This window comes from Phoenix dactylifera, chromosome 1, assembly GCF_009389715.1.
Source record: "Phoenix dactylifera cultivar Barhee BC4 chromosome 1, palm_55x_up_171113_PBpolish2nd_filt_p, whole genome shotgun sequence".
Classification (NCBI taxonomy): Eukaryota; Viridiplantae; Streptophyta; class Magnoliopsida; order Arecales; family Arecaceae; genus Phoenix; species Phoenix dactylifera.
Window position 1 is genome coordinate 22,604,827 of NC_052392.1, and position 27,148 is coordinate 22,631,974.

Sequence of the window (27,148 nt, forward strand, 5' to 3'; positions counted from 1 at the left end):
TTATCCATCAGCAGTCTGCTATAAGAAAGTTGTAGCTCTACTCATGAACCTGCCTGATTGCTTAAAATGGAAGAAACATTTCCATAACTAAATGCACTGGAAAAGCAGTCTAATGCAGTAGTAAGGTTTAATGGCAGCAGGTTTCTTGGTGGCCATTACCGTGCAAATATTGCCAAGGTTAGAACAGCCTATCCATAGAATTATTTTTTGTCCTGATGTTTTTAATTTCTGTTAAACGGCCGTTAGACGCTACTACAATTTAAAAACATCCACGAAAGCATCATGCGCCCGCACGCATATCAGAGTAATAGCAAAAAGTAGCACTCAAACAGATGCTCGGTTCGCATATTACACTATTATTTTTCCATATTATCTGCATTTATGCAGAATATATATATATATATAATATTATTCGGTAAAGAGTGTAGAAAAATAACTGATGGCTGCTAATTTTTTTTATAACAACCTTCATAACAGATTAACAGCTAATTAGTCACTTAAATATGTATATATACAGGGATTTCTGAAAACGTAATGGCTGCCAATATAAGACTCGGTTGCAACGGCTATCACTTCAAACCGTGGTAACAAGGGACTGCCAAACCAGTTACATTGAGTTCAAATGAACAAAATACCTAATCTCAATGGACTCACGAGTCCACTGATTGATTTGACAGCAGAGGAAGAGAAATCACATTGCGGAATCAATTGAATTAAAAGCCCCGTAGAAAATTCTCAATTTGCTCATCCTCCAGAGAAACGGCTTTGTTTACCAATTATAAACTGTTCACAATTTAAGCAATTAAGTTACTATTTGCGCCGGACCCCCTCAGGTTAGAAGACCAGAGAGTGAGACAAACAATATTAGAGGCGCGAAGGCTAAGACCTCCTTTGCCTGCCTTCTACCCCTTCCAAGGCTGTTACAATGCTACCCCTTGGAAGACCTCCTTCCAAGGCTAAAACCTCCTTTGCCCACCCTCTACCCTTCTAACGGCTGTCATTAACAAACAAGTAATAACAGGCACGGGTGAAAAAGTGCTCTTGAAAGCATCTTACATACTAAGTTTCTACATGAAAGAAGCTCCAATCACAAATACTACTAGAGCATTTTTTTTTTATGCCACCACAGTGCAAGTAGCTCACCAAATTCCACATATCATGCCTCTCTTCTAATCTCATTTCTAGCAATGCCTCCCAGTTGAGCATAAAAAGATTTCTAGTGAAGCTACCAAGATCTCAAAATTAGGCAGCATCTGTACATTCAGTGAGACCGCTACATGCTTAAATGTCAGAACATCAAGAATTGATAGCAAAGGCAAAATCACACTTCATAATTTTTACTTGGGACACTATGAGCTGTCGAGTAACTGTGCATAACAGCCAACACATGCCGCCAGGTAAGTTCTATTTGGTATCTGTGTCATCTACCACGCCTTTGGAAGCATCATATGCAGAAAGGAAGAAGGAGCTCTGATTTTTCTGCAGGAACCTGAAAGCGAAATGATCAGGCATTATATAAATATAGATATTTGCAAAAAATTCTTCCGGATCATCCACAGACATCAAATCCTGCTCTTCATCAGTAAGAAGAATAGCATATTTCATGGAATTTGACAGTATGTAAAGAAGCAAGGTTATGCTAATTAAGGCTTCCAATTCCAAGCATACGTGTGAAACGAGGCCTCCTGTTGGAAATTAACAGTGCCAAAATCCTGTGAGGACAAAATGGTTTACACCTAAATTCTTATTCTTCATAAAATTCAATGAAAACCACTAAGAGCCTGCTTGGAGATTTCTACCGGATTAGGCTGAAAATTCTATAGGAATCGAGCCTATTGGCCCATCTAGTTTGCATTCTCCAAGAGCCTGTCCACATCCTAGCCCACATCCTAGCCCTTAGGCTGAAGGAATAAAATAAAATAAAACTATGGTGGCCTTTTTCTTCTTTCCACAGGATTTCGGCTGGGTGGAGTTTGGTTGATATAGGGCCATGCGTAAATGGACAGCCCAAACCACGAATCCTACAGAATTTCCAGCCCAATTCTATAGGCATAGCCAAACATGCCCTAGATATGACATACCAGGTATAACAGGTAATATTTTACTATTGCCAACATACTTGCACTATTATGAGCTTAAAACATGTATCCAGACAGCAAGGTTGGCCATACCAGTACCGGACGTGTACCGAAAGTCGATATGCCACCTATACTGATACTGGTACCGTCCGGTTCGGTACGGTACGATATACCATGATCTAGAGCAATAAAAAAAATTTGATATAAAGTAGACACATCAATATTAAAATTATTATTACAAAAATTATTTTTTTAAAAAAAAGAAGATAAAATTGCCGAGTGGACTCCAGCCCGGTGGTTTCACCCCTCCAAATGGAGGTTCTGGTTTAAACCTTGGGATGCGTTTCCGAAGGATAGGGCAGGTAATTCTTGCCATCATTTCTCACGTAGAATGATTGGTGGCACTCCCACCAATAAAGCAAGGACAGAGGGGATGGGGGGATCCTGCATCTAAATTTCTATTCTTGTTCACAAGTGGTTTCTTTGACTTATATCATGTGTCTTGCATAAAATAATTCCTTTGACCAAATCCTTCTTCCCTTGGTCAGAATTTTTATTGGAAATTTAGGTGAACCAAGTACCCACCAAAGACAAGAATCCCTTATGCCAAATATTGCCTTAGTTGAGCTTGATACTAGATGGTTGGCTTTAGGTCAACAGCTTATTGTAAAATGTTCAAAAAAAAGGGTCAATAATTGAAATCCAGAGAAGGGGAGGGGGGTGGGGTAGAGAACTAGTATTTTCGAGAGATTGTAAATGTCCCAAACAAATTTGTAGATTCTGCATCTGAATTTCTATTATTGTTCACAAGTGGGTTCTTTGTCTTATATCATGTCTCACATAAAATACTTCCATAGATCAAATCCACCTTCCCTTTAAAATTTAGGCGAATCTTAAAAGTATCCTCCAAAGGCAATAACCTCATATGCCAATGTTTGTCTTAGTTTGAGTTTGATCGTAGAGGGTTGGCTTCAGCTCGACAGCTTGTCGTAGAATGTTCAAAAATTTTAGATCAATAATGATAATTACAATTCCAAACGCCAACACCATACGTCCATACGAATGTTTTAAAAGGAAGTCGGTGGCTGACAGGCGCGCCCCAAGGTCAAGACAACACAGATATAATAAATTAAAGAACAAACATAGAGAAACACATCAAATAAGACATATACTCGTGAACATCAAATACTAAAATATAAATAAATTTCATCCAGCATACTCGAACATGATACAAATTGTTAAGGCAGGCCCCAAGCAAAGCTGCCTAGGTGACTAAGGTGGCTTCCTTTCAATACAATTAACCACATAGATGGGATTAAGCTTGTTTAAAGTCATCATTTTAACTTCATTAACCATGCATGCACACACATGATGCTCTCTGATACATGCAAAAATAAAGAAACACAATAAAAATTAGGTGAAGAAAAGTGTGTTCTCCACCTACTACATAGTTTACCCCCTTACCCAAAACAGAAGCTGAAAATAATACAAAATAATTCATTGAGAAGCATGATATGAACAGACAGATAAGTTTCTTAATGCTATATACGATCATGAAAACTAGACAAGCAAATACAGTGCATACATGAACTTCATAAAATGTCATTAAGAAGGGAAGCCATACTTGAGAAAGTCCACCAGCTTCTGCTGCAATTTTGCCAGTGATTCATCTTCCATGTTGACATAAGCAAGTAATTCAGGCAACTTGACTGCAATATCAATGAAGGGTTGCCAAAAATCAAGACATAGCCCTCAATTGTGTCTCGGTAACAAGCAGAATGAAGAAAAATCAGAATGTTCCCAATATTGCTTAGCTATTTTTAGAATAGATTGCATACTTTTGTTTCATATAATGCATAAACATGAAAATGGCAAACATATCGTACTGCTGATCACACGATGTTGGAAATCAAACATTCCAAACTATTAAGTACAGTGAGCAAAGATGGGTGGCAGGATAACTTATCCTTTTATGGAATTCAACAGGAAAGAGCTAAAAGTCCAAGTACGAGAAGCTTATGAACTATAGCAATTATAATGCTTTCAACTAATATAGTTGTAGGCCAAATATTCCTTATTTGCAGAAAAAAACAATTATCAACAAGAACCTTTTACATTTGGTTTCACAGAAACATACAATTCAGATATAAATTCAATTCCATCAGATGGAATTTTTTTAATCACGAGATTTAGTTAAAGTACAAGGGTTTAGGATTTATTTAAGAACTACATAATGATTGGAATTTATTCCAATAGCAAAGATACCTTATTAATAAGTCAATTTGATGATCTTTGAAGTCTCTGAAAAGATGGGCCAGATTAACAATCTCAAGCATTGATACAATAAAACATGGGGTACAAGTGATAGAGCAATTGCAATACTGGATAGGAGCAATAGCGTCATAAAACAAATGGCTATACCACCATATATTACATCCACATACGGTTAATATCTACAAATATAGAGCAATTGCAATACTGGATAGGAGCAATAGCTTCATAAGACAAATGGCTATACCACCATATATTACATCCACATACGGTTAATATCTACAAATATATAGCATAATCAACCTACTGTCTGAAAACATATTCGCCAAGTCCCACCAGCCTATGATGACCACACAATACTACATATCTCCAGTTTTCTCTAAGTTTTCTTATAAAACACTCGAATCTCCTCATGCTTTTATATAAGTATATATGAAAGTATGAGATTCAATTTATCAAAATTCTAATGCACCTTCAGATAATCTAGTGCTAAAAAATAAGGATGCCTTTTCGGGGCTATTTGGATTCCAAACGAACTTATCGGTCTGATAAGATCTTTTGGTGGGAGGCTGATGCTTTTGCAAGGTTCGGGAGGTGGTTCTGATCACTCAGGGAAGACAGGCACGACTAATCCCTCTTTTTCAAATCATCTTGGAAAATAGATTATCACCAAAAGGCATGGAAATTGTTCGAGCTGCAATACTTAAATATGTTAATACTACTACTGTTTGGTAACAAGCACAAATTGTTAGTTCTATTATTGTAAATATCACTATAAATTATCAAGAAAATTAATGTCGTTTTATGCATTATTTTATTTTATATATTTTATTTATTTTAAATATTAAAAATGGTAATTGCATGTGCATCCGCATATATTGCCACATAGCGCATATGCACCGTGTCCTCTTCATTGCTTGTATACTGCAGCTGCTTTTAAGCAATGGTTCATCCATTTAGTTTGTTACAACTTTTCTATTATGGAATATGGAAGTCCATATTTATTACCTAGATATAAGGACTCCATGAATCCATCAATTCTTAATACCTATTTCATGGATATTTTATTTTAATGATTTTCTAAATATTGTATCTGTAAAAAAGTAACAAAACTATATTACAATTAGTCACATACAACTATGGATTGCATAAGCTGGTCATGAATATATCATCAATAACCAATTTATAGGAGTCATTTCTAATTGTTTGACTCTAATATATTTTTTGTAGAAACTAAAGTAATGGGTCTTGGTCCATCAGTTTGCTGTTAAGAAGTACATATGGTTGACATAAATGTTAAAAATGTTTGATTCCAGGTTGGTTGTACCGGTATCAGGACTCGTACCGGTTGCCCAACAGTATTGTACGGTATAGTACTGAGACGTGTCGTTCCGAGCAGTACCAACAAAGGGAAAGCTGGAGAGGGAGGAGCAGAGAGGAAAAGAGAGAGAGAGGGAGGGAGGGAGGGGATCAAAAGCCCTCTTCTCCTCCACAGGCCACAGGGGGTTGCCCTTGTTTCGAAATGAAACAAGGGCAAAGCTCTAATTTTTTTAAAAAAAATTCTTAAGTGAAGTCAGCAAACAAGAGTGACCCCCTATGGCCTGTGGAGGAGATGAGGGCTTTCGAGCCCTCCCCCCCCCCCCCCCCCCCCATTCCTCTCCCTCTCTCCCTCTTCCTATCCCTCCCTTTCTCTCTCGCCTCTCTCCCCTTCTCCCTCTCCCCATCTTTTGCCGGATTTTTTGAATCGAGGGGCGAACCTTTAAGAGCATTTTAAGTGCCGGCTCGCCATCCGGTATGATTCGGGGTGACATAACGAACCTTGGTTTGACTTATGCATCATTAACCATATAATTTTCTTTAAGAGCACTTAAAATATAATCTATATAAAGATTTTAACTACATACTAGCACACGCAAAGCAATTCATCATATTATTCATGGGCTACAAAACCCATTCTTAGGGTTCTTTGCTATTATCAAGATCAAATTACTATTACCGGATCTTAAATAGATGATAGTCCTTCAAAAGTTGATAAACCTAATAATACCAAATTAATGTGAAATGGGTGAACCCTAACATCAAATTTCAAGTTTCTTAGACATCTAGTGTGATTTAATGAACATATGACATAGAGGCAGCAATTTTTGACCCGATCTGACCCACCTGAACCTAACCCTTTGGGTTTATAGGTTGGGTACGGGCGAACCAAACCCGACCTGCCAGAGGTTTAAGTTAGGTTCGCATCAAGGCCCCTCAACCCATTAGGTTAGATGGGTATATATTATTTATTCTTTTAATATAAATGTATAGTATCTCTTTAAGTGGTGGATTTGTGGGGTGATGTGAGCTATTGGAAGTGACATTTGTTTAGAGAATTAAGATTTGTATTGTTAGTTTATTTACTTGTTATATCGTGATTTAGTCCAAAAACTATGAAAAAAGAATACTCTTACAATGTAAAGCCCACAATTAAAATGGGCCTGGGTTAAGTAAAACACGTCAGCGGGTTGGCTGTGGGTCGGGTTTAAGTTAGGCCCCATGGCCTTTCATACATGGTCCTAACCCTTCCCAACCCATCCCATGGATTGCCACTCCTAATCACAATTTGTTTTCTAATCTAAGTATTCTGATCTGAAATACTTCTTGACAATTTGATAGGTGCTGCCATATCAAGAAAAGATATTGATTTCCTTGAGGGGCTTGGACCTCCAATTTAGAGAAGAAGAAACTCTAGGAAGTTTCATTCATGCTTTGGCCTTTAGGTCTGTTGCAATATATCGACTCCTAAGAACCCTTATTGACTCCTGATGAAATTAGTGAATTGACTCTTATGCAAAAAAATAAAAAAATAAAAGAAATCTAAGGACAGAACAACAAATATAGACGTTCCAGAAAAGAACAAAGTAAGGCGCAAAAAAGTTTCACAAAAAAGGAATTGGACTGTACCACAGTTCTTAAGAAACTTAATTAAAGCTTTAAAAATGAAAATAAATTAAGACTTAACATGATCACAGGGCTTGGTCTATGGAGCAAAAGATATGAAGCCAAGGGGCCAGTATCCTGTGACAGGTCTGACAACTTCTATCATGATGGTCAGAATCTATAATCCATTATCTAGAGAACTAGAGGAGAAAAAGTAGAGTAACACTCAGATGGTCTAGATTTAATCATAAAAAGTGACTGACAGCCCGAGATTTAAGTTAGAATTTAGGAAGGTTTGGAGTGTTGCTTTGACCTTATAAGTGAGCAGTCGGCATAGCTTAGATAAGGATTAGACCCTGATATTCAGGGATCTTAAGTTTAGTCAAATAAGTGGGTGGTTGCTAATTTACTTGGGAATTTACTTTCCTATTTTAAGAGACCTAAATTACTTGTAGGAGCCGTGAGGCTATTAAAAGGCTCTACAACTGGGCGCTGAAAAGAGCATTTTATGTCGGTTTATTTTTGGTGAATGAGAAAAAGACTGGAGGCTAGGTTCAGACATCTATTCCCTCTCATCTCATCCCTCCTCTCTGTTTACCCTCTTGTTCTTCTTGTTAGCTCTTCTTTTCCCACCAATTTCTCCATTGCTTCTATTACTATTCTTATGTTCTTTTTTTTTTCTGCACTCAAAGAAATTTTCACTGTTTCTTCTTTGCTTTTAATTTTTATTATCCCCAAAGGCTTTTCTGCCCCATTAACAAGATAACGTAGCAATTTCTACCTTACTTTTCCTTGATGTTAAAGTCCATCTACCCTTTGCAGGCTACACCCAAAAATGGACTTGCATCAAGATGTAATGGCCTAATGACTTAAGCTTGGATTAATACCACTCCAGTCAGGATAATTCCAATGAATCTAGGACTTCCCTAACTCAGGCCAAAGCCAGACTCTTACTTTTTCAATACTAATGGGAAATAAGATTTCTAACAAAAATGAAATTTGACTATCACTAAGCAAGGACAAATTTCTTGATCAAGAGAAAGTCAAATTCCTTAGTCTGAAAGGGTTCGTAGACCTACTAAAACTTCCTGGCAGTCTCATACTCAAAAAATCTGTATAGAAATGTTCATATTATTAATACCAATACCAATTGTGCTTGAAACTGACATCAAACGTAACCATCAGTTCAAATCTGAATTCTCTGCTTGGCACCACATAAGAGTAGGCTGCATATGGAAACTAGAATGCTAACTGCGTTGCATATACAGCCGGAAATAGGCGGTATATGCAGCCATGCAATGCTAAGTGAACTTCCTCTCCTGCCCATATGAAGTATGACTGCATATAGACAATGCAGTGCGATCAAGGGACCACATCCATAGCTGCATGCACTGCATTTTAAAACAGGAGTAACAAATATGGACATGCAACCGATTGCTTCACATCAGCTTGACATACAAAGAAAAAAGAGCATAACTAAAAAAATACTGAACATCATCATTTTTCTGAAAGGTCATATCTAATAAATTCTATTAATTCAAATAATGATTGTTCTTAATTTCTCACTATGGTAGAAACATATCCTTCAGAAAATCTATGCACAATGTTTTTTCTTAATGCATATGATCTCATAAAGAGAAAAAAACTTGTATACACGTATGTGTAAATTAACATATCAGTGACGAACACATTGTATATAACTAAAAAAAGTTAATTTTTCTAGAACTTGCCATCCTAATTTTGTAGAGTACTTAAATGAAAAATTAAGCGTAAACAACCAGCTTTCTTCAGCTACAAAATCAAGTACATCTTCTGATAAGCTTACGAAACCATAAGATAGAACACACTAATAAAATGAATGTTCCCCAATCTTATCTTCTGATGTTGAGTGTATTAATTGATTGGCCTTTTTATCTTTCTTGTATTTGCAAGATGTTACCCTGCTCCAAGACCACCAGATGCACACTATGGCTTTTCAGCCTCCATCTGCTGGAACTGAAATAGTTGACAATTAAATGGCCGCTGGATACACCAAACCTCGTACCCTTCATTATTCTAGGCCAAATTTATACACGTCATAGTGGATTATGTTGTGAACAAGGTTTCGATATCAAGGATTCGAGGTGGCAATCAGTGGGTTGGGTCAGGTTCAGTAAGGTTGAGCTTATATAACAAGGATGACGGGTCTGACCCAAACCCGACCCAACCCTCTAGCAGGTCAGAGATGCCTAACCTAAAACCAACCCGCTTTGGACTTTTTATTGTATGGGTAGGGTTTTTTTAATACATGGTCCATAGTGTGCCATAACAGTCTGTACCAGTGCCTACCATACTAGCAACGCTTCAGTACGTGATAGGGGGAGCATACCAAGTATCGATATGCTGAACCGACCCCATAGCATGCGTACGACACTGTACCAATATGGTATAAGTACGGATCTGGTACCAAGTTTACAAACCACAATTTAGGGTGAGTGCTCTACAAATTATCTCAAAACCTGTTTTGCTATGACAAATAATTAGAACCTGTTTTACAATAAAAAACTGAACACGTCCATTCTACTATTAAAAGGAAACACCAGCACCATGTAAATTTATGATTCATAAAACAAAAGTCCAAATATAAATTTTGGAAGGCTTAATACTGGAACATGACAGGCGGTTAAAGGGCAGCAATATCACCATGAAAGAGACATAGGAAAACTAACGGGAGAATGGAAAATCTAAAAAGATGAAGAAAGGCCATGTGTATAAAAAATCAAATGGAACACATATATATATATATATGCATACCAAAAAGGCGCAGTAGATGTTCCGCACCATAGATAGTTGAAGGAGAGATATTATCATGAATTGCTTCTTGATATTGTTGACGCTCTTTTTTATACAAAAGCGTAGCTGGCAGCGCCTTGTCAAAGTAACAACGTAACCCTTTTAGTATCTCACCAACTGATTCAGCAATCCTACAAGCATTTTAAACTCATTATATAATGCACAATTAGAAACTGATAAATCACAATATATATGAGAATATAAAGCTAACATGCTATCATCTAATGGCTGGTGGATAATAATTTCTGCAAGAAAATATACTAAACATCGAAAATTATGGAACGTGGATGTCATAAAGGAAAAATTGACATGTAACACCTTTTTTTTTAGTAGAAACACATGGAACACTTTGAATGGTTTCACAGGGCAAAATGTTTGCACAACATCGAGAGGCTTGCAAGAGACATGACAAAAATTAGAAAAAGAAAGAAATTTCATATTATGTATTTCCAATAAATATTGAAAAGGTATTTTCCGAGCTTCATGAAAAATTATATGAAATGAAAGTTTTAGGTTTTAATGACAATCAAGCATAATGCTTTAAGACAAGCGCCCACATGAGTCAGAATGAAGCAAGTCTCGTCAATTCTTAAAAAGCCAGCCAGCCAATGGAAATTCTAAATGGTGATGAAAGGGGAATGTGCATACCAATTAATGTCATAAGAGAATCTATTAGTAATTATGTCAAATGAGTATCGCTTCTCATCCCCAAATTTCCCAATCAGTTCTCTGTCCTATATGGCAGTTGAGATCAATGCAATACATGGGGTAGGGTAACGTCACAGGGGGGTTGAACCAATCACCAGGCATCATATTGGAATGGGAAATGGTGTGGGAGATAGACTGGTGTGCACATTAGTATTTTCATCAGGAAGCATTAGCCACACCCATAATAATAATTATCACTTGCTGACTGAAATTCAAGGAAAAACCTCATTCCAAAAGACAAGCATTAGAAATCTTGGACATGCCACCAGATAATCAAACATGAGAAAGCTTGGATCTACCAGAGTTCTTACGAATTAGACAGAAAGTAACATCTCAAAGAAAGGATAAATGCATTCCTGCAAGAAGGACCATGACTCCACACAAGCAGATACAAAAAGAAATGCAATGAGGACATATTACAGTTCAATGTATATGACACTAGAGTTATAATGCCCTATACTTACATGCCATCCTTTTTCATCCGGTAATCAAGGTACTTCTTTAGGATATCATCAACATTTGGGGAACGAGGAAGCTTGACAAGCTGCTAATTGGGCATTCTCAGGTCAGATGCTTCTCATGATAGAAAAACATATGTTAAAAGGCAAAATTTTGAAAAACTTGATTTAAACAAAATCAAACATAAAATGATCAGAATAATGGTAGAAAAACTGATTATAATCAGCATGGAAGTGCAAAGCTAACAAGCACATGAAGATCTAAACGTAAAAAACTCAGGAAAATAATATAAGATATTGAGTAATCATCGAGAAGATGATAAGTAAAAATCAATACAATACAGAGAAGCAAATAAACTTCTTCAGAATTCATATTGTTGAAGTGCAATTGGCAAAAATCTGTTTATCTTACAATAAGGACATATCATCTTATAACTTATAAGTGACCTCAGACTAACCATTAGAGGAATCTATGCAATATTCACATCTCATCTCAGTCCCTGAACAGTCGCGCAGAGAGATCCAGGACCATAAATATATGGTGATGTAATATCATGGGCCAAAGATGGGGGTTAAAAGAAAAAAGACCCAACAAAGTAAGATCTTCACTTTTCTCTGCTTGTATTTTATTGATCTAACTATGAAGTGCTATCTCATTATAGCTACAACAAAGGTTATACGGCAGGCTCTTTCAAATCCTTGCTGGCTTTCTGCAACAGCCACATATATGACAAAGCAACTACATCACATAACAGCCACTGGAAATGTAACTAAGAAGGTTACCCAAATGACAAGCATCCTGCTCCTATTGTAATATAAATTATCAGACAAAATGACATCACCCATAAAACTGGCCATTGAGATTTGTTTTTCAATCTTGGAGTGCACATGTTCTGTCCATTGGCCAAAATGTACAGGCCAAAATTACTGACGGTATGAATCCAAACTTGAAAAGCATACAAGTTCTTGTGAAAATGAAAAACGAAAAAGATCGGTAAATCATGATAAATATAGCAAAATGAAGGCAACAACATTGAGATGTACAATTCAAAAGATGCCGAATAAAATACTGATGGTCATAAAAGCAACTGGATTATTGCAATTATAAAATGGAAAATCAATTAAGCTATAAAATCTATAACAATTTTTCGTGGCAGTTGTTGCTATTTTGCAGATGTGGTAAGCTAATAAACAATGAATACACATTGATTTACTTCCACATACTTTTTTATTTTTAAGTTAAACTATCAATTAGGAAGATTGCTACTGTAGTTTTTACGAAGAGCAAGGGCAGATGTGAGAATGAATAGTAGAATCAAGAGAAGAAAGAAAGAAATTGACATTGAAATCTATAATCACCCTTAAAAATCAGATTTATACTAGCGCAGTTCTCATTCTGAGCACTACCTCAAGAATAATATACAATTACCTATGGTCAACCATGGGCTAGGCTTCTAAGTACGTATCCATGTACTTGTAGAATCTTTCTCCTTCTAAATGATGATGGTCCTTTTTTTCTTATTTGAGATTGATGGTGTATTCCCTTGTCAAGAAAAGAGTGGTGAACAGGTCATAGGGACAGAATGGTAGGTGCTCCTCCCTCTGATATAGTCTTCCCCAATATAGCAGAATTAGTTTTTGGGAGGATGAAAAAGAATTACTCAAGTTTTGCTGCAGTTTCCTAGTTACATAGGAGTTGTGCCAACAAAATGGAAGTGGATCCATCTAACAGCCGGAACAGGTAAACGTGGGTGTTGGATTGCAGCTCCCTCTACTGACTTTCAGATTTACGGGGGGCAAATGACAACCTCAGCTCCTGATCTATAGGATTTTGGAAATCTGAAAGGACAGGAGGGGGGGTGGACTAAGAAGATAGCAATGTGGTATATTATTAACATACAACTGATGAGCCCAAAAACATTTTAAGCAATAGAAGATGGATCTGCCTGCTTTCTTCCCTTCTCTCTTTCTCCCTTTGCATTTTCTTCCTGTCACATGGGAAGCACACAACCAGAAGAAACATGAAGCTGGATGCAGTGCCAGTACCGTCAATAGAAACCCAGGAATTACCTCAAAAACCTTCCTTAATCCTAAATTCTGATGTTAAAAAAAACATTTAAGAATGCATTAAAAACAACTAACAACAGAAAAAAACCAAGAAAAAGAACAGCATCCAAATGAGTTATCGGGATGTGTGGTACCATCCCAAGTTCAGGATGGCCCATCCACCAACCCAGTCCTTGACAGATATCGGGTTCGGGACCAATATTTAAAACATCATATGCTACTGTCCTTACAGAATTAGGACTCTATGTGTGGTAGAACAGAATCATGTTTATATAAGTTTTTTTTTCATGATACAAAATAGATTTCAATACATATTAAGACTTGCGCCTTCGCATAATTTAGTCCTATATCATGTATATTAAGGGGGAGATTGATGCGATTCCATGCTTGCGCATGTGCCCACCACTTCCAATGCTACAACATCAAAGTAATCGATATATAGAACTTTACATAATTCATTTCTTCAAAAAAGTCCAGTGATTAATGATTCTTTATGAATTATCTGCATGTGCTGATGAGAAACTGAGCTCAGACGTGTCAATTTATATACTGTAAGTTCTCCTTAATCCAAACTAAGTGATGCTGGTAAGTTCGATGATACCCTCAATTTTAAAAGATATAATAAAAGAATATCCCAGTGCGATCCACCCGCCACTACGGGGTAGGGTCTAGAGAGGGTCAAATATGCACAGCCTTACCCCCTGAATGTGGAGACTATTTCTATATTTCGAACCTGTGACACCTAAGTTAATATGGAGCAACCTTACCAGTGCCAAGGCCTACCCTCTGATTTTAGAAGATATGATACATTTCAACAATTTTTTACTTTTTTTTGAGAGTGAGGGTGGGAGACCTACCCAAGGTAAATTACCAGGGCTCAAATACTTGGAGATGCACCATCCAAGACTCAATCACAACCTCCTCCAAGGAGAGAACCCAGTTCAGTACATTTCAATTTTTTTATCTCATGTTTCTCTCAATATAAATATCTGATTCCAATTTTTTTTTGTTGAAAGACTGCCATCTTCAATGCCCAGACTTTTTCTCATTAGAAAGGCAAAGCTGGAGCTCGGGCATTGAACTATTCCGCAAGAGAAAGGAGGCAAACAGGGTTGAAAGCCTGGGGAGTGAACTGAAAAGCCCAGCTTGCGGCTCATAGCAGTCAAAGAATGAAATGAAGATAAAGTTAACTAATCGACAAAACATGTCATTATAATTGTTTCATCATATATAGAGTTTGACCCGATACGGGACAGCAAGAGCCATTAATAGCAAGACCAAACAGACAAACTTCTCCCCTTGCAATGTAAAGCTCTGTCAATAATGCTCATCAATAAATAAATGTTCCACAATATTAAAAACAGGCAAACAGACATTTGAGGCAACTTATATAAATAGACTCCACATTTCCCCAACAGCATTATAAGAACAAGCAATGGACATGGTAAAGATTATTACCTTACCCAGTTGAGTTACAAACTCCCAATCATCAACCAGCTGTTTCTTAAGAGTCAAAGGAAACTGTAATATCACAAGCTTTTCTACTGATTTTGTGTCTTTCTCCTATCAATTGTCAAACAATACAAATTATCACAATAATGGTGCAAACACAGATCACCACTATTAGTAAATGCATTTCTATTCAAGACCTTTCGGATAGTTAATCTTATCCTTAGAGGAAGAATAGTCTCATACTAAGCTAGTTACGAACCCAGAAAAATTATACATCAAGCCAGATACAAACAATAATTTAAGAGCACATCAAAGTTTGAGAGTACTGTAAACAATATATTAAGGTATAAGAAGTCCTATACTAGGATCATGATGCCCAAAACTTTTAAACATGCTTAACCAAGCTTCGCCGAACTGGTATTGGAGGGCATATCAATCGGCAACCGGTTCGGCACGATACAAGTCCTTACCATGTTGTTCTGGGGCATGCCGAAACATAGAGAGTCGGAGAGGAAGAGGGAAAGGAAGGGGGAAAAAGAGAGAGAGGGAAGAAGGGAGGGAGAGGGGGAGAGAGAGAGAGAGAGAGGCTGAGAGAGAAAGGGGGGGCTCGAACAGCTCTCCGTGTCATCGTCGGGGGGTGGGGTGGGAGGGCTCAAATAGCACTCCTCATTGTCGTGGAGGGGAGGAGATGGAGAGAGAGGGAGAGCAAGACTTACCTAGCCAGCTAGGGCGACGACAAATGGGATTACGGTTTCAAGGGGCGAACGAAGCGAGAAGTAAATGGAGGGGGACGATCGATCAGGCAAGCAAGACAATCATTCAGGCGAGTGACATGAGCAATGGAGCTTCAAAGCTCTGATTAAAGGTGGAGTGCGTGGGGGGAGGGGGGGCAGAGAGAGAGGTCGTCGGACGGCATCGGGAGGGGGGTGGCTCGGGAGCCTTTAATGGACATGAGAGTTTGAGTAAAATTGCCTATAATAAACACATGTAAAGGTCTAATTTAAGTTGTATGCATTGCTAGATATGTTTAAGTTGTTTCAGCTTATAGATGATTGGAAAATAACCAGTGCACTAGATTAAAGTAAGCAAAGCGCACCTCATTACCAAACTGAGGCTTCCGCTTCTTTCCTTTTGCCGCTGTATTCAAATATAACAGTAGAACCAATAGCATAATTCATAAGATGCAAAAGAAAAATAATTGGACCAATAATAGGAAATGAAATTCACAATAAACAATCTTTAGTTTTGCTACATATTACCCAAAAAAAAATCACGGAAGGAACTAAATCATGTGCTTCATCTCTATTACATGCAGCATAAAGAGGATTTTTATCTAAACAAGGGACTTAATATGGTTCATGGCAATCAATTAAAAAATATCTGATCTGTTACGCATGGGGAAGTGGGCCAACTACAAAGCTTCATTTCACATGTCAAGATGAAAGCCCATAGGACTGTTTCTCAACAATAAAATATCTCAATCATATATAAACATCAGAAAGCAGGCCATGAATTGGATTGCAAAACATAATAGTGGGAATAAAGCTTTTTATCATCTAACATAGCCTGAGATAGACATTTGATACTTGTCACTCGGTTATTTTTCCCATACCATCTAATATGCATGAAAACATTGTTTCGAATAAATGATCAAATGTTCAGATTCTTATGGTGTGTTTATAGATATTTGCAACCCAATCATCGTAAGGATTCATTGTTGTGAATAAGTTAACTATTTATACATACGTACATATACATATACATATATATGTGTATGTATATATAAATGGCCTACTGGGCATTTACTAGTAACTCAGCATCTTCAGGTTTCAAGCAAATTTCCCAAATTGTAACAGGTAAATATGACGTACATTTTTCTGACCATATAGTATAGCAACAAATAGAAAAGTCCAGAACCGCCAAGCTAGATCTATGTAAATTTTAAAACAAGATAACATTTCATCATCCCAAAGGATTAGCATATATTGCTTTGCTTGAAAAGGCTAACTTGGAAACCTGATCTAAAGTTTAAAAATCATAATATATCAACAAAAAATACTTAAAAGACAAAAGACAGCGTCATCAGTAGAAATAGGAATGAAATACCAACTCACAATGGTTCTTCAGATCTTCTTTATCAGCTTTTGCATCTGTTAAACCAGAGTTAACACATACATTACACTAGCATTCCATAGAACATACACAAAGTGCATCTAATTAATATATATAAAGGAGTATTAGGTTGGCTCATGTATGTGATTTAGTAGTACGTACACATGCACACGCAGTCAATAAGCTGTCATCAGAAAGTCAACCCTCTTTAAGTCAGTGCTGTATTCATGGCTAACGTAACTTAGACATGAGAGGCATCTATCATGAGATCTAAACAAAAAGTTGGCCAAAAGAAAAAGCCACCACATTACAAACAAGATTTCAGCTCATTCACCACAAAGCAACTGTCAAACATCCCTCTACAACAGAAAAACTACCTACTGATGATGAAAGAAGACAATATCTGATGTAAATGTTGCATTTCCTCTATGAGGAACAGATTATATGCCAAAAGGCCAAGCTGAAAGATGATTCCGACATGCACGCACACATTCACAAATTTACCTGCAGGTGCACCCCCCACCCCCCCCCAATAGACATACACTTATTATGTTTATATGTAGAATGTGTTTTTGCATATATGTATTTACTTGCATTCACAAGCAAACAACAAGCCTCATTTGCTCAAACAATTCTCTCTTATCAAGATTAGATACTAGTCTTATGCATGTAGAAGTAAGAGCATACCCAAAGACTCACTCGAGACACGTAATCAACTAAAATAGGGTGCTCCAAGTAGGTAGCCGAGGAGTCCTCAATGCAGAGTTCAAAACTGTTCCATTAGAAATATTTAGAATATGAATACATAAGTAGTTGAATAGGGACTCGATGCAGTCATAGACTGTCCACAGTTGCACCTTAATGGATTCTAAAGGAAAGTCCAAAAGGCTTAATAAGTGAATTTGTGAGCTTGCTCACAAAATAACATTATAAACAATACACAGATGAATTTATCTTGAAGAGTAAAGCACTGATCATTTGCTAGATCAAATCTTAAAATCACGGCATTGTCTCTTGCTAGATTAGTTATAGCATAGCAGTAATTATCAAAAAGGACCCATGTTAAGGTATCTCCCACATAACTTTTCCTTAATGTTCCATGAATAAGAACATGGCGATACAGTTTAATTTGTTCAATTTCCATTTTATCAAACCAAGATTTTACCAACAATCCAAAACATACAGAACAAAAAAAAAAATCAACCAAACATTCCAAATGGAACTTAACAGGTAGTTGACTGAAGGATGTAGGCATGACAAGGCTAGTTAAAAATAAACTACAATTAGTAAACAAACCATTGGAGCCTTTTGGCTTATTTTGTGTTGATCGCCCTGACTTTGGAATTTTGTCAGCACTCTGGTTCTTTGCAAGTTCCTGCTGCTTGCGGACATTTTCAAGAGTAAATTTCATCAAGCGATTGGTCCCAACCCATTCGTCCCAACTAAAGAAAAAGAAATTTAAAAAATTAGAAAAGTATTTGTCCAGTTAAGCAGAGTTTGTCTCGATCACATGTCAAACATGTATAAATAGACAATTCTTGAAATTATATTGATCTATTGTTCTAAATCGGCTTGAAATTACCAATGCATCCTGAGCCAAGCATGCTAAAAAAGGATGCTCGCGTGTACCTCATTTGTCAGTAGAATACAAAACAGTCGCTATGAACCAGCAATAAAAGAAGCATGGTAGCTGGATGACCAATCATGTCACTACTAAAATGTTCAACAGTAAGCTATCCTGGCCAATTAAATATTGAACGCAAGCCAGCAATATATGGATGACTTTGAAGTCAGAAATAGGATAACTTGATATAATTTCATAATGTAACACAATATTACAGAAGGATGAAGCTAGTGAATCTAGCGCAGAAAGAGAGAGAGAGAGAGAGAGAGATTGGCCGGCGATCAAGATATAAGAGGCTAACCTGATCCAAATCCAACCAAAATAGATTCATTGCCACATTAAAATTCAATCAGACTTTTTTACTGATAAGATTAACCAATCATAGGTTTCAAGCATCACCCTCATTGCCACCACATAATTTTGATATGCATGATTATTTTCCTAGAATATCTTAATTAAAAAAAGATCATGCATCCACTGCTTTAATAATATATCCGATACATATTTAGAAGCAAATGCATACATGAAAAAACTCAGTCCAATGAGGACTTTATAACCCTTTATTGTTCCATCAAATCAACCCTATTAATTTTGTAATACATCAGGCACCTGTTCAGTGACACCCTAGGAATCCATTATCTACCTTAGATACCTTTAGAAATTCACTAACCCAAGATATGTATTAAATTTGGAAACAGATTTTTGATGCATAATGATAAAAGGATAAAAACATGATTATGCAAGTATCCGATCCATAACCGCACCATTTACACCAATACTAACCATTATCATACCGATACATGCCAAAGGTATGCACAAGGGCAAAAGCAATAATCTGTGGCAAAGTCAATGTTTCCAGTTATCAAACATGACATTCTCTGCCATGCATTTGCACCTACTACAGCCCATATTTGTCGAGCTGAAAGTTGTATCTATTATTTGCCACAGTGAACTGTCCTCTTAGTAAATAGCTCTACCATATTCAATGTCTTAGAATTAAAAGAAAAAAAGGGAAAAAGCACCAGCCCTTAACCAATTCTAAATCACGAGCCTGACTAGCACTTAATTTCATAAAAGAACCAACATAAAAACAAAAACATACAACTTGTGGCAACATCTACAGGGCTTAAGGTATGACTTTCCTAGGTCTATGGTTCGCATCGCAATAATCTTCATATAAAAGTTTCATCTTGAGGAATCTGGCTTTTTAAGACCAATGAAGGAAAAACAGATGGCATTACCTCAATTTTTATATGATTATTACCACCAAGAGGACCTCATCATTATAAAAGGGTTGATTCTTTCTTCCACCACCATGTTTATTATACCAATCAAAAAGAGCATCCAAGAAAGTATCATGGAACGAATGATTAATTTGCCAATCCATACTGTGCAACATCATCATATATTCTAACCATATCATTGTTCCTGGTACCAACGATTTGGTGACAGCTTTACAAATCCTCATTCACCAAGCATTCCTATTCAAGGCTGTTTCTAATGTTATCTCAAGCTTTTCCATATTTGTCTCACAAAAATCAAAACCACGCTACCTTAGAGGCCTTCCTTTCCTCTTCCTACATCAACAAAACCGACACCCTTAATTTTTTCTCCAAGTCACCAAAGTAGTGTTGATCCCAAAATATCCCACAAGCACCTCTCCAATTCATCCCACCACCTTTTGAAAGAAAAGTTATATTGCATAGCATTGAAAGGATTGCTAGCCAATATTATGGGATACAGCCTGAAAATCGTTATCCTAATTCTTTTCGAGTTAGCTAAAACAAGCCAAACAACCCTCTTCTACCCAAGTCAATTTTTCTTCAGTCTTTCTTTTTTTTTCTTCTAGAAGAATGACTAAAGTCATGGAATGAAGCCAAGTTTGTTTAAAAAGTAGGTTCAAGATGATCTGAAGATCTAAATGAATTCTTTATCGACTATTTGATTTTTTTTTGAAGTAAATAAACAAAAAGAACCTGATTATTTGCTTCTAGTTCATTCCTATGGATGACTAAACATTCAATTATAGATAGGACTCTTACCAAATCGTTCCTTTGAGAGCTTCCCCAACATTGCATCCAGGTCCATTACCGCACCAGCAACATTCAAGTAAACAAGGAATAAGCAAAGCTTTTCTATTTGCTTTTTCTCAATTTTAAAATGGTGGAAACTCTGCCAAGTATTCCTTTTGAGTTGACACAACTTGACTTAATATTGAGTTGAGAAGATGTTTTGGATTTTCAAACATTGGTTTAAACCTCAGTTTGCTTCATCCATACTCCACGTTTATGATTACATATTTTTCCAACCTTTTGAAGAAGTGATTCCTTTCTCTTAGTAAATTAAACAAAACATATTTGCACGTGAAATCCCATAAAAGATGCAGAGGCTTGTGTACTAAACTAAAGGTGCCACAGCTGACGGAGGCATCTTAATAATGCTCAAGGCCTGTTATTTCTTGATGGAAGATAAAGAAGCTACGGGTTTCCATTGAATATAGATTCTACAATTTACTCTTTCAGTCAAAGGGCATTTGATGACATAAAAGGTCCCACATATGAATCAGTGTGTATCATGTTAAGAAACATCATTCCTTGAAAATTTTATATGACAGATGCAAAAATGTTATACTGCGTAGATGATCATAAATCTTCATCAAGCATGAAGGAAATAAAAGCAGACTCATTTTATTACTATTGGAAACTCCAGTGCTTGGTCAAATTTTCTCAACAAAGAAATAAGAATCTGAAATATATATAGAGGAATAAACATCAGTAAGGACACAAAGAAAATACTTAGAGCAGTCGCATCCAGATCATACTTACTTCTTGCTCCAACCCTGCAAAATGAAAGGCAGAGGTTACCAATTGTTGGATATCTATATATATTTGGCTGACGCTAAACCATAGGGCCAAGAATAAGAGCAAGCATTGATAACCATTCAAGGGGGAACCCAACTGAGAGGTATGAAAATAGACGTGATCAGATACCAAACTGCATTAGATGTAAGTATAATAACTTAACTTACAAGATAATGGACGAAATATCTCCATTCATCCTTTCGTGGCTCAGCTTTTTGAACCTTGACCAAGACAAAATTAAGTTTTAAAAAAAAATTATAAGCGGGATGTTCGAAGAAAAGAGATATGTATGCATGTATTTATATATATGTATGTGTATATACATCTATGTATGTATATGTAAGTATGTATGTATATGTCTTTGTATGTATGTATGTATATGTCTATGTATGTGCGTGTGTGTATGCGTGTGTGTGTGTGTGTATGTGTGTGAATGTATGTGTGTGTGGATGTCTGTCTGTGTCTGTGTATGTCTGTCTGTCTGTGTCTGCGTGCATATGTATATGCGTACGTATGTATGCATACGTATGTATGCGTACGTATGTATATGCGTAGGTATGTATATGCGTACGTATGCGTGCGTGCTTATGCGTAGGTATGTATGTCTGTGTCTGTGTGAGTATGTATATGTGTATGTATGTATGCGTACGTATGTATATGCGTAGGCGTATGTATATGCGTACGTATGCGTGCACATGTATGTATGTATGCGCGCGCATGGATATGCATGCGTATGCGTATGCGCGAATGCATCCGTATCTGTATGTATGTATGTGTATATTTATATATATATATATATATATATATATATATATGTACATGTACGTATATGTACATATATACATATACATATATGTATATATATATCTTTAGGACCCTAATTGGACATGACATGCATGTAAAACTTCAGTTGTCTCCCTAATCCTCCAGTCAAATATCCAGTCTTCAATATCTTATATTATAGCGAATTTCATCAATTTGAGCATCTTAACAAGCAAAGTTCATTCCTACCCCAGCATCCCCTGAAAAGAGAACTAGAACCACTAAATTTACTCTCGCCTAAACATAAACATAATCAGGAAAAATTATGTCATTTTAGTGTCAAATTCTAGAGATGGCTAAAGAAAAAAAAATGATGTAAATCTTTTATACAGTTCGTTATTCAAAAACAAAACAATGCAAATGTCCCGAAGTAGTTGTCAAAAATCCTGAGAAATTTTTTTCTCTAAGTCCACAAAAAGTAAATCTGCGGCACATTACAATTATTTTTGAGAAGTGGGAAAATACAACTATGGCCAAGAAGCAAACTTTATTCAAAGCTCTAAAACTTTAGATGACTACTAACAGACTAATCTTTCCACAACTGTGCCGCATATAATAGCAACAGCATAAATAGAAAATAAACAGACAAAAAGAATCACCACCAGAGAGTAACAAGAAGTCGATAAAGAAGAAACCTGGTACAAATTTCATAGCTGATTGCAACTACGGTCAAGAAGTGAACTTAAGATCTTTGACGACAACGAACAAACAATTCTTTCCACCATTGTGCAGCAAAATAAAAGCGAACCCGTAAAAAAATCGCAACAAGAAGTCAAGAAAGATGATATCTTGAAACCAAAAAAAAGTGACTTCGAAAGAGCGATAAAATTTAAAAAATGTCAAGAAGCGAGAAATCTTGAGACCGTAAACAAAATTACAACAAAAGAACGATAGAAGGATCGAGAAAGAAGAAATCTTGAAGCCCTAAACCCTGACCTTGGCTTCGTAGATGCGAGGGCCGTGGTAGGCGAGGACCTTCTCTCCCTCGGAGAAGAGGCCGGCGGCGGGGGAGTCGGAGGCGGAGGGGTCGGCCTTCGCCTCTCCGCCCCCTTCCATCGGGCTCTCGTCCTCGTCCCCGTCCCCGTCCCCGTCCCCTCCACCCGTGTTGGAACTCCCCATCGCCCACCCTCACTTCTCACTTTCGCTCCGCTCCGCCGCTGCTCAAATAAAAAGGACCCACTTCTAATAATAATTCTTTGATCGTGTGCGAGTCTGCTACACGATATAATCGACTTTGTGTAACGCTATCTGGACCGTTAATGTAACGCACAAGTTGGAATATATCGAATTTGGGTCGGCACCAGATCCAACTGGTTCGAATCAAACGCTTCTGGACAAGTCAAGTGGGTCCCGTCCAACTGTAAGAATTTAGAACGATCAGGTAAACAAGTGTTGTTACCTGAACTGACCTGGTCTGCCAAAAGACAGGTCCTGTCCACACCACACCACCACCTCCCCCTACCAACCAAATACTGCCATCCGGTAGCCCCTGCCACCCTTCTTCCACCTCCTCCTCTCTCTCTCTCTCTCTCTCTCTCTCTCTCTCTCTCTCTCTCTCTTACTCACCTGCCCCAAAGCCTCCTCTTTTTTGTCTCTCTCTCTCTCTCTTAGCTAGGGCTGCGAATGGGTCAGATCCTGAATGATCCCGATCCGACTCGATTTTTAGTTCGGATTTTAATTTTGGACCCAAACCCGATCCAGTTGAAAATTATGTCGGGTTAGGTCGGGTCCATGCCTATAAATTTTGACCCAACGGGTCATTCGGATTAGATCGGGTCGGATCCGGATCTATGTATTTTTATATTCAAATTTTTACTATATAATAGTAAATAACATCAAGCAAAAAAATGGGTTGGATCGGGTCCGAATGCAGGTCGGATTGGGTGGACCCAATCCGATCCGAAAAATAGAACAGTCCAAATTTAGGATCCGATCTGGCCGCGGGTCCTAAAATTCGGATCGGATCGGGTCTTACGCAGGTCGAGTCACGGGTCGACCAGACCCATTTGCAACCCTACTCTTAGCACCCACTTTCTTCTTTCTTTCTCCCATCTTTTACATGAATTTTCTACAAAAATCGAGCCTAGCAGTTCGCCCAACTCGGAGTCTTCTAAAGGCCCGCCAAAGTTCCAATGAAAATCCCATCCTTTTGGTTGATATCGGACGTGCTAAAATGGGATTTCCTGTCCATGAATCTAGCAGGAAATTAGCCCAATTCTTGCTCGATTACCGAATCCATGATATAGGACAGCCGGTGGATTTGAGAAAAATCTAATGTCTAAGTTTATGTTCGTGATTATATCAAAAGAGTTCCGGCAACATAGCCTACATATTTCATATCTTCATGCTCTAGGGATTTTAAGAAAATTAACATTTAGTGTTTTAACAATGAATTTTGCTAATTATGGATCAATTTTATTATACGGAAAGTCCAAGCTTAAAAATTGATGGGCTTGTCAGGATCGCATTATTTTATCAAAAGTAACTATAAATTGGCTCTCCTATTAATTGAAATTATTTGTCACTATTTTGAAGTTTTATTTTATTAATTATGAATTATTGTGTCTTGCATGATGTTTTGGGGGGTAATTAGATTAAACAAATAATGTGAGTTCTGATAGAATACTTCGATATATTGAAGGGTTCTAGGAGCTATGTTTTGATGTATAGAATTTTTATAGTTGTTAGGTGCTATAGAAGATTATTTCGGAGTAGAACTCTCTTGTTCAACTTAGCATGTTCGCTAAGTAGCTTTAACCTAACTAAAATATTTTTAACTACAAATCTCTATAATACATAATTATATTAACTTATTAATCTTAGAAAATTTTGGACATTCTACTTTGTGGAACACTTTTTTAAAATAAATTGCATGTTTCGCTATTAAATGCTAAGAGTTTCGGACCACATGGTTTCTATCATCCCATGTTGATATATTGTTATCATGAAGCATTGGTTGGCACAAGATTTATGCCACCACTAGTGCAATTTGTGCCGGAATCCTGTGCCGAAGTTATATTGCTGGCATGTATCGTACTCAATACAATACGACGCATTATTAATTTATTATTAATCATCAACATGACCTGAAATTAAAACTTCAACCCTTGTTCTTGCTAAATATTTTTTTTGTATACATATAAATAGGATCAAGAATGACATATCATGATATCGAAACTCTTAGATGTTTTCAAAATTTGTATATATTCATGGTTAAGGACTATTGCCATGTTTGGGAGGAAATATTATAATTTTTGGAGATCTTTGCTTGAAACTTTATATTTCTAAAAATGTTTGAAGCATTTCTTTGAAAACCATCCATGCATGTTAAACATTCGAAACTCTTTGGATACCCATACATGATCGATGACCCCATAAAATATTACATCTTTTCAGAAAATAAGATTTTCTTATTATTGGTAAAATAATTAGATTTTGTGTTCTACCTTTGAACTCAGAGTCTAGCTACAATTTGGGCCCCAGTAATGGAGTTATAAATTAACTCCCGAAAGTCATTACAGAGCACCGAACTCGCTCCACAGGAATGGCTCACCGCTCCTGTAGAGAAGGAGCAGTTCGACTTGCTCACTTAACAGGTGCAAGTGTTGACCACGGTGGTCCAAGGTCTGCAGCATGCGGTGGTGCGATTAGAGCCATCTCGGTCAGAATTTGGCCAACCTAGCCTCGACTCATAGTTGTCGGCATACCAAATGCACCCGATCAGCTACCACTCTCAGGACCGGAATCCTGAGTGGTCGCATTAGAGTCGATACACTCGACAGAGCGCCTCAGCTAGAATGGAAAAAATGCACTCTGAGTCCTCATTCCGATGGGGCTGTCTAGAGCCTCTCACTTGTTCGCCTTGTAGAGCCCCCACCTCAGTAGGAAACCGACCTCGATAGGAGAATCTAGAAAATGAGCCAGCAAATTCAGGCCCTCAAAGGACATGCTCGGAGGCGAGCAACAACTTTAATTTCTCTTCAAAGCCTCTTTTTTTCTAGCAGATCATGGAGGCCAATCCCACCTCGGCTCAAGATGCTGCAAGTAGAGCCATATAACGATACCTCAGACCCTTTGGACCACCTTGAGAGCTTCAAGCTTCCTATGGTGCTACATGAATCCACCGATATTCTCTACCACCTATTGCAAAGCAGCTCAGTTTTGGTTCTCCGGGCTTCGGCCCGAATTCATCCACTCCTTCGGACAGCTCGCCCGCCTCTTTGCGGCATACTTCGTCTTTAGCCGAAAACGATGTCACGGCTCGGACGCACTGCTCGACATCAAGCAGAAGAAGAGGGAATCCCTTAGAGAATATATCACCCACTTCAGTGTAACGACGTTGGAGGTCCGCAACCTAAACCACTCGGTAGCGATGTCTACAATGAAGAGTAGTCTGCGGCCATCGAGTTTCCTTTTCTTCCTGAAAAAGCGCTTTTTCGACGACTTCGCCGAAATGTTGGCACGGGCTGACAATATGCCCATGCCGAGGAAGCCATAGCCCGCTACCGTGAGTCCGCCGATGGGAGACCCCCTAGGGAAGCAAGAGGGGATGCGGGGAGCAAAGAGGGTCGAGGAGCATCTCACCTCGGTGTGAGAGGGGCCTGCAACGGCCAAGAGCCCTCCTCGAAAGTTTGAGAGGTATACCCCTCTCACCGCCCCAAGGGCCCAGATCCTCATGGAGATTGAGGGTCGAGGCTACTTACGCTCTCCAGATCCGATGAAGAGCCCGGTGACCAAGAGAAGCCAAACGAAGTACTACCACTTCCACTAGGACCGCGATGATGAGAGTAGTGCACTCGGCTCAAGGATAAAATCGAAGCACTCATTCGGCGCGGGCGGCTAGATTGGTATGTGCGTGCCCAACATAACCAAGGAGTGCCTGTCCCGGCCTCTAATCCACTACCTCCAGAGTAAATCAACAATCGATCGATGGGGGCTGTC

At 37.8% G+C, this 27,148-nt stretch overlaps 1 protein-coding gene across 5 annotated transcripts; it reads right to left on the reverse strand.

The window, feature by feature from the left end:
- Positions 1-1,027: 1,027 nt before the first annotated feature.
- Positions 1,028-23,381, reverse strand: LOC103723639 (protein MRG1-like). Of its 5 annotated transcripts, none has more exons than XM_008814607.3 (11): positions 23,144-23,381; positions 21,553-21,606; positions 21,350-21,363; positions 18,197-18,342; positions 16,903-16,938; positions 15,885-15,925; positions 14,795-14,899; positions 11,276-11,355; positions 10,092-10,234; positions 3,703-3,787; positions 1,028-1,489 (listed from the first exon to the last, which is right to left on the reverse strand). In XM_008814607.3, the coding sequence occupies exons 1-11, from the start codon at positions 23,324-23,326 to the stop codon at positions 1,405-1,407; spliced, it is 972 nt and encodes a 323-aa protein (XP_008812829.1). In that variant the 5' UTR covers positions 23,327-23,381; the 3' UTR covers positions 1,028-1,404. The 5 variants fall into 5 exon arrangements, with proteins under 5 accessions (XP_008812829.1, XP_008812828.1, XP_026655978.1 ...); XM_008814606.3 differs by having other exon boundaries at positions 10,065-10,234; XM_026800177.2 differs by lacking the exon at positions 16,903-16,938 and having other exon boundaries at positions 10,065-10,234.
- Positions 23,382-27,148: the final 3,767 nt, after the last annotated feature.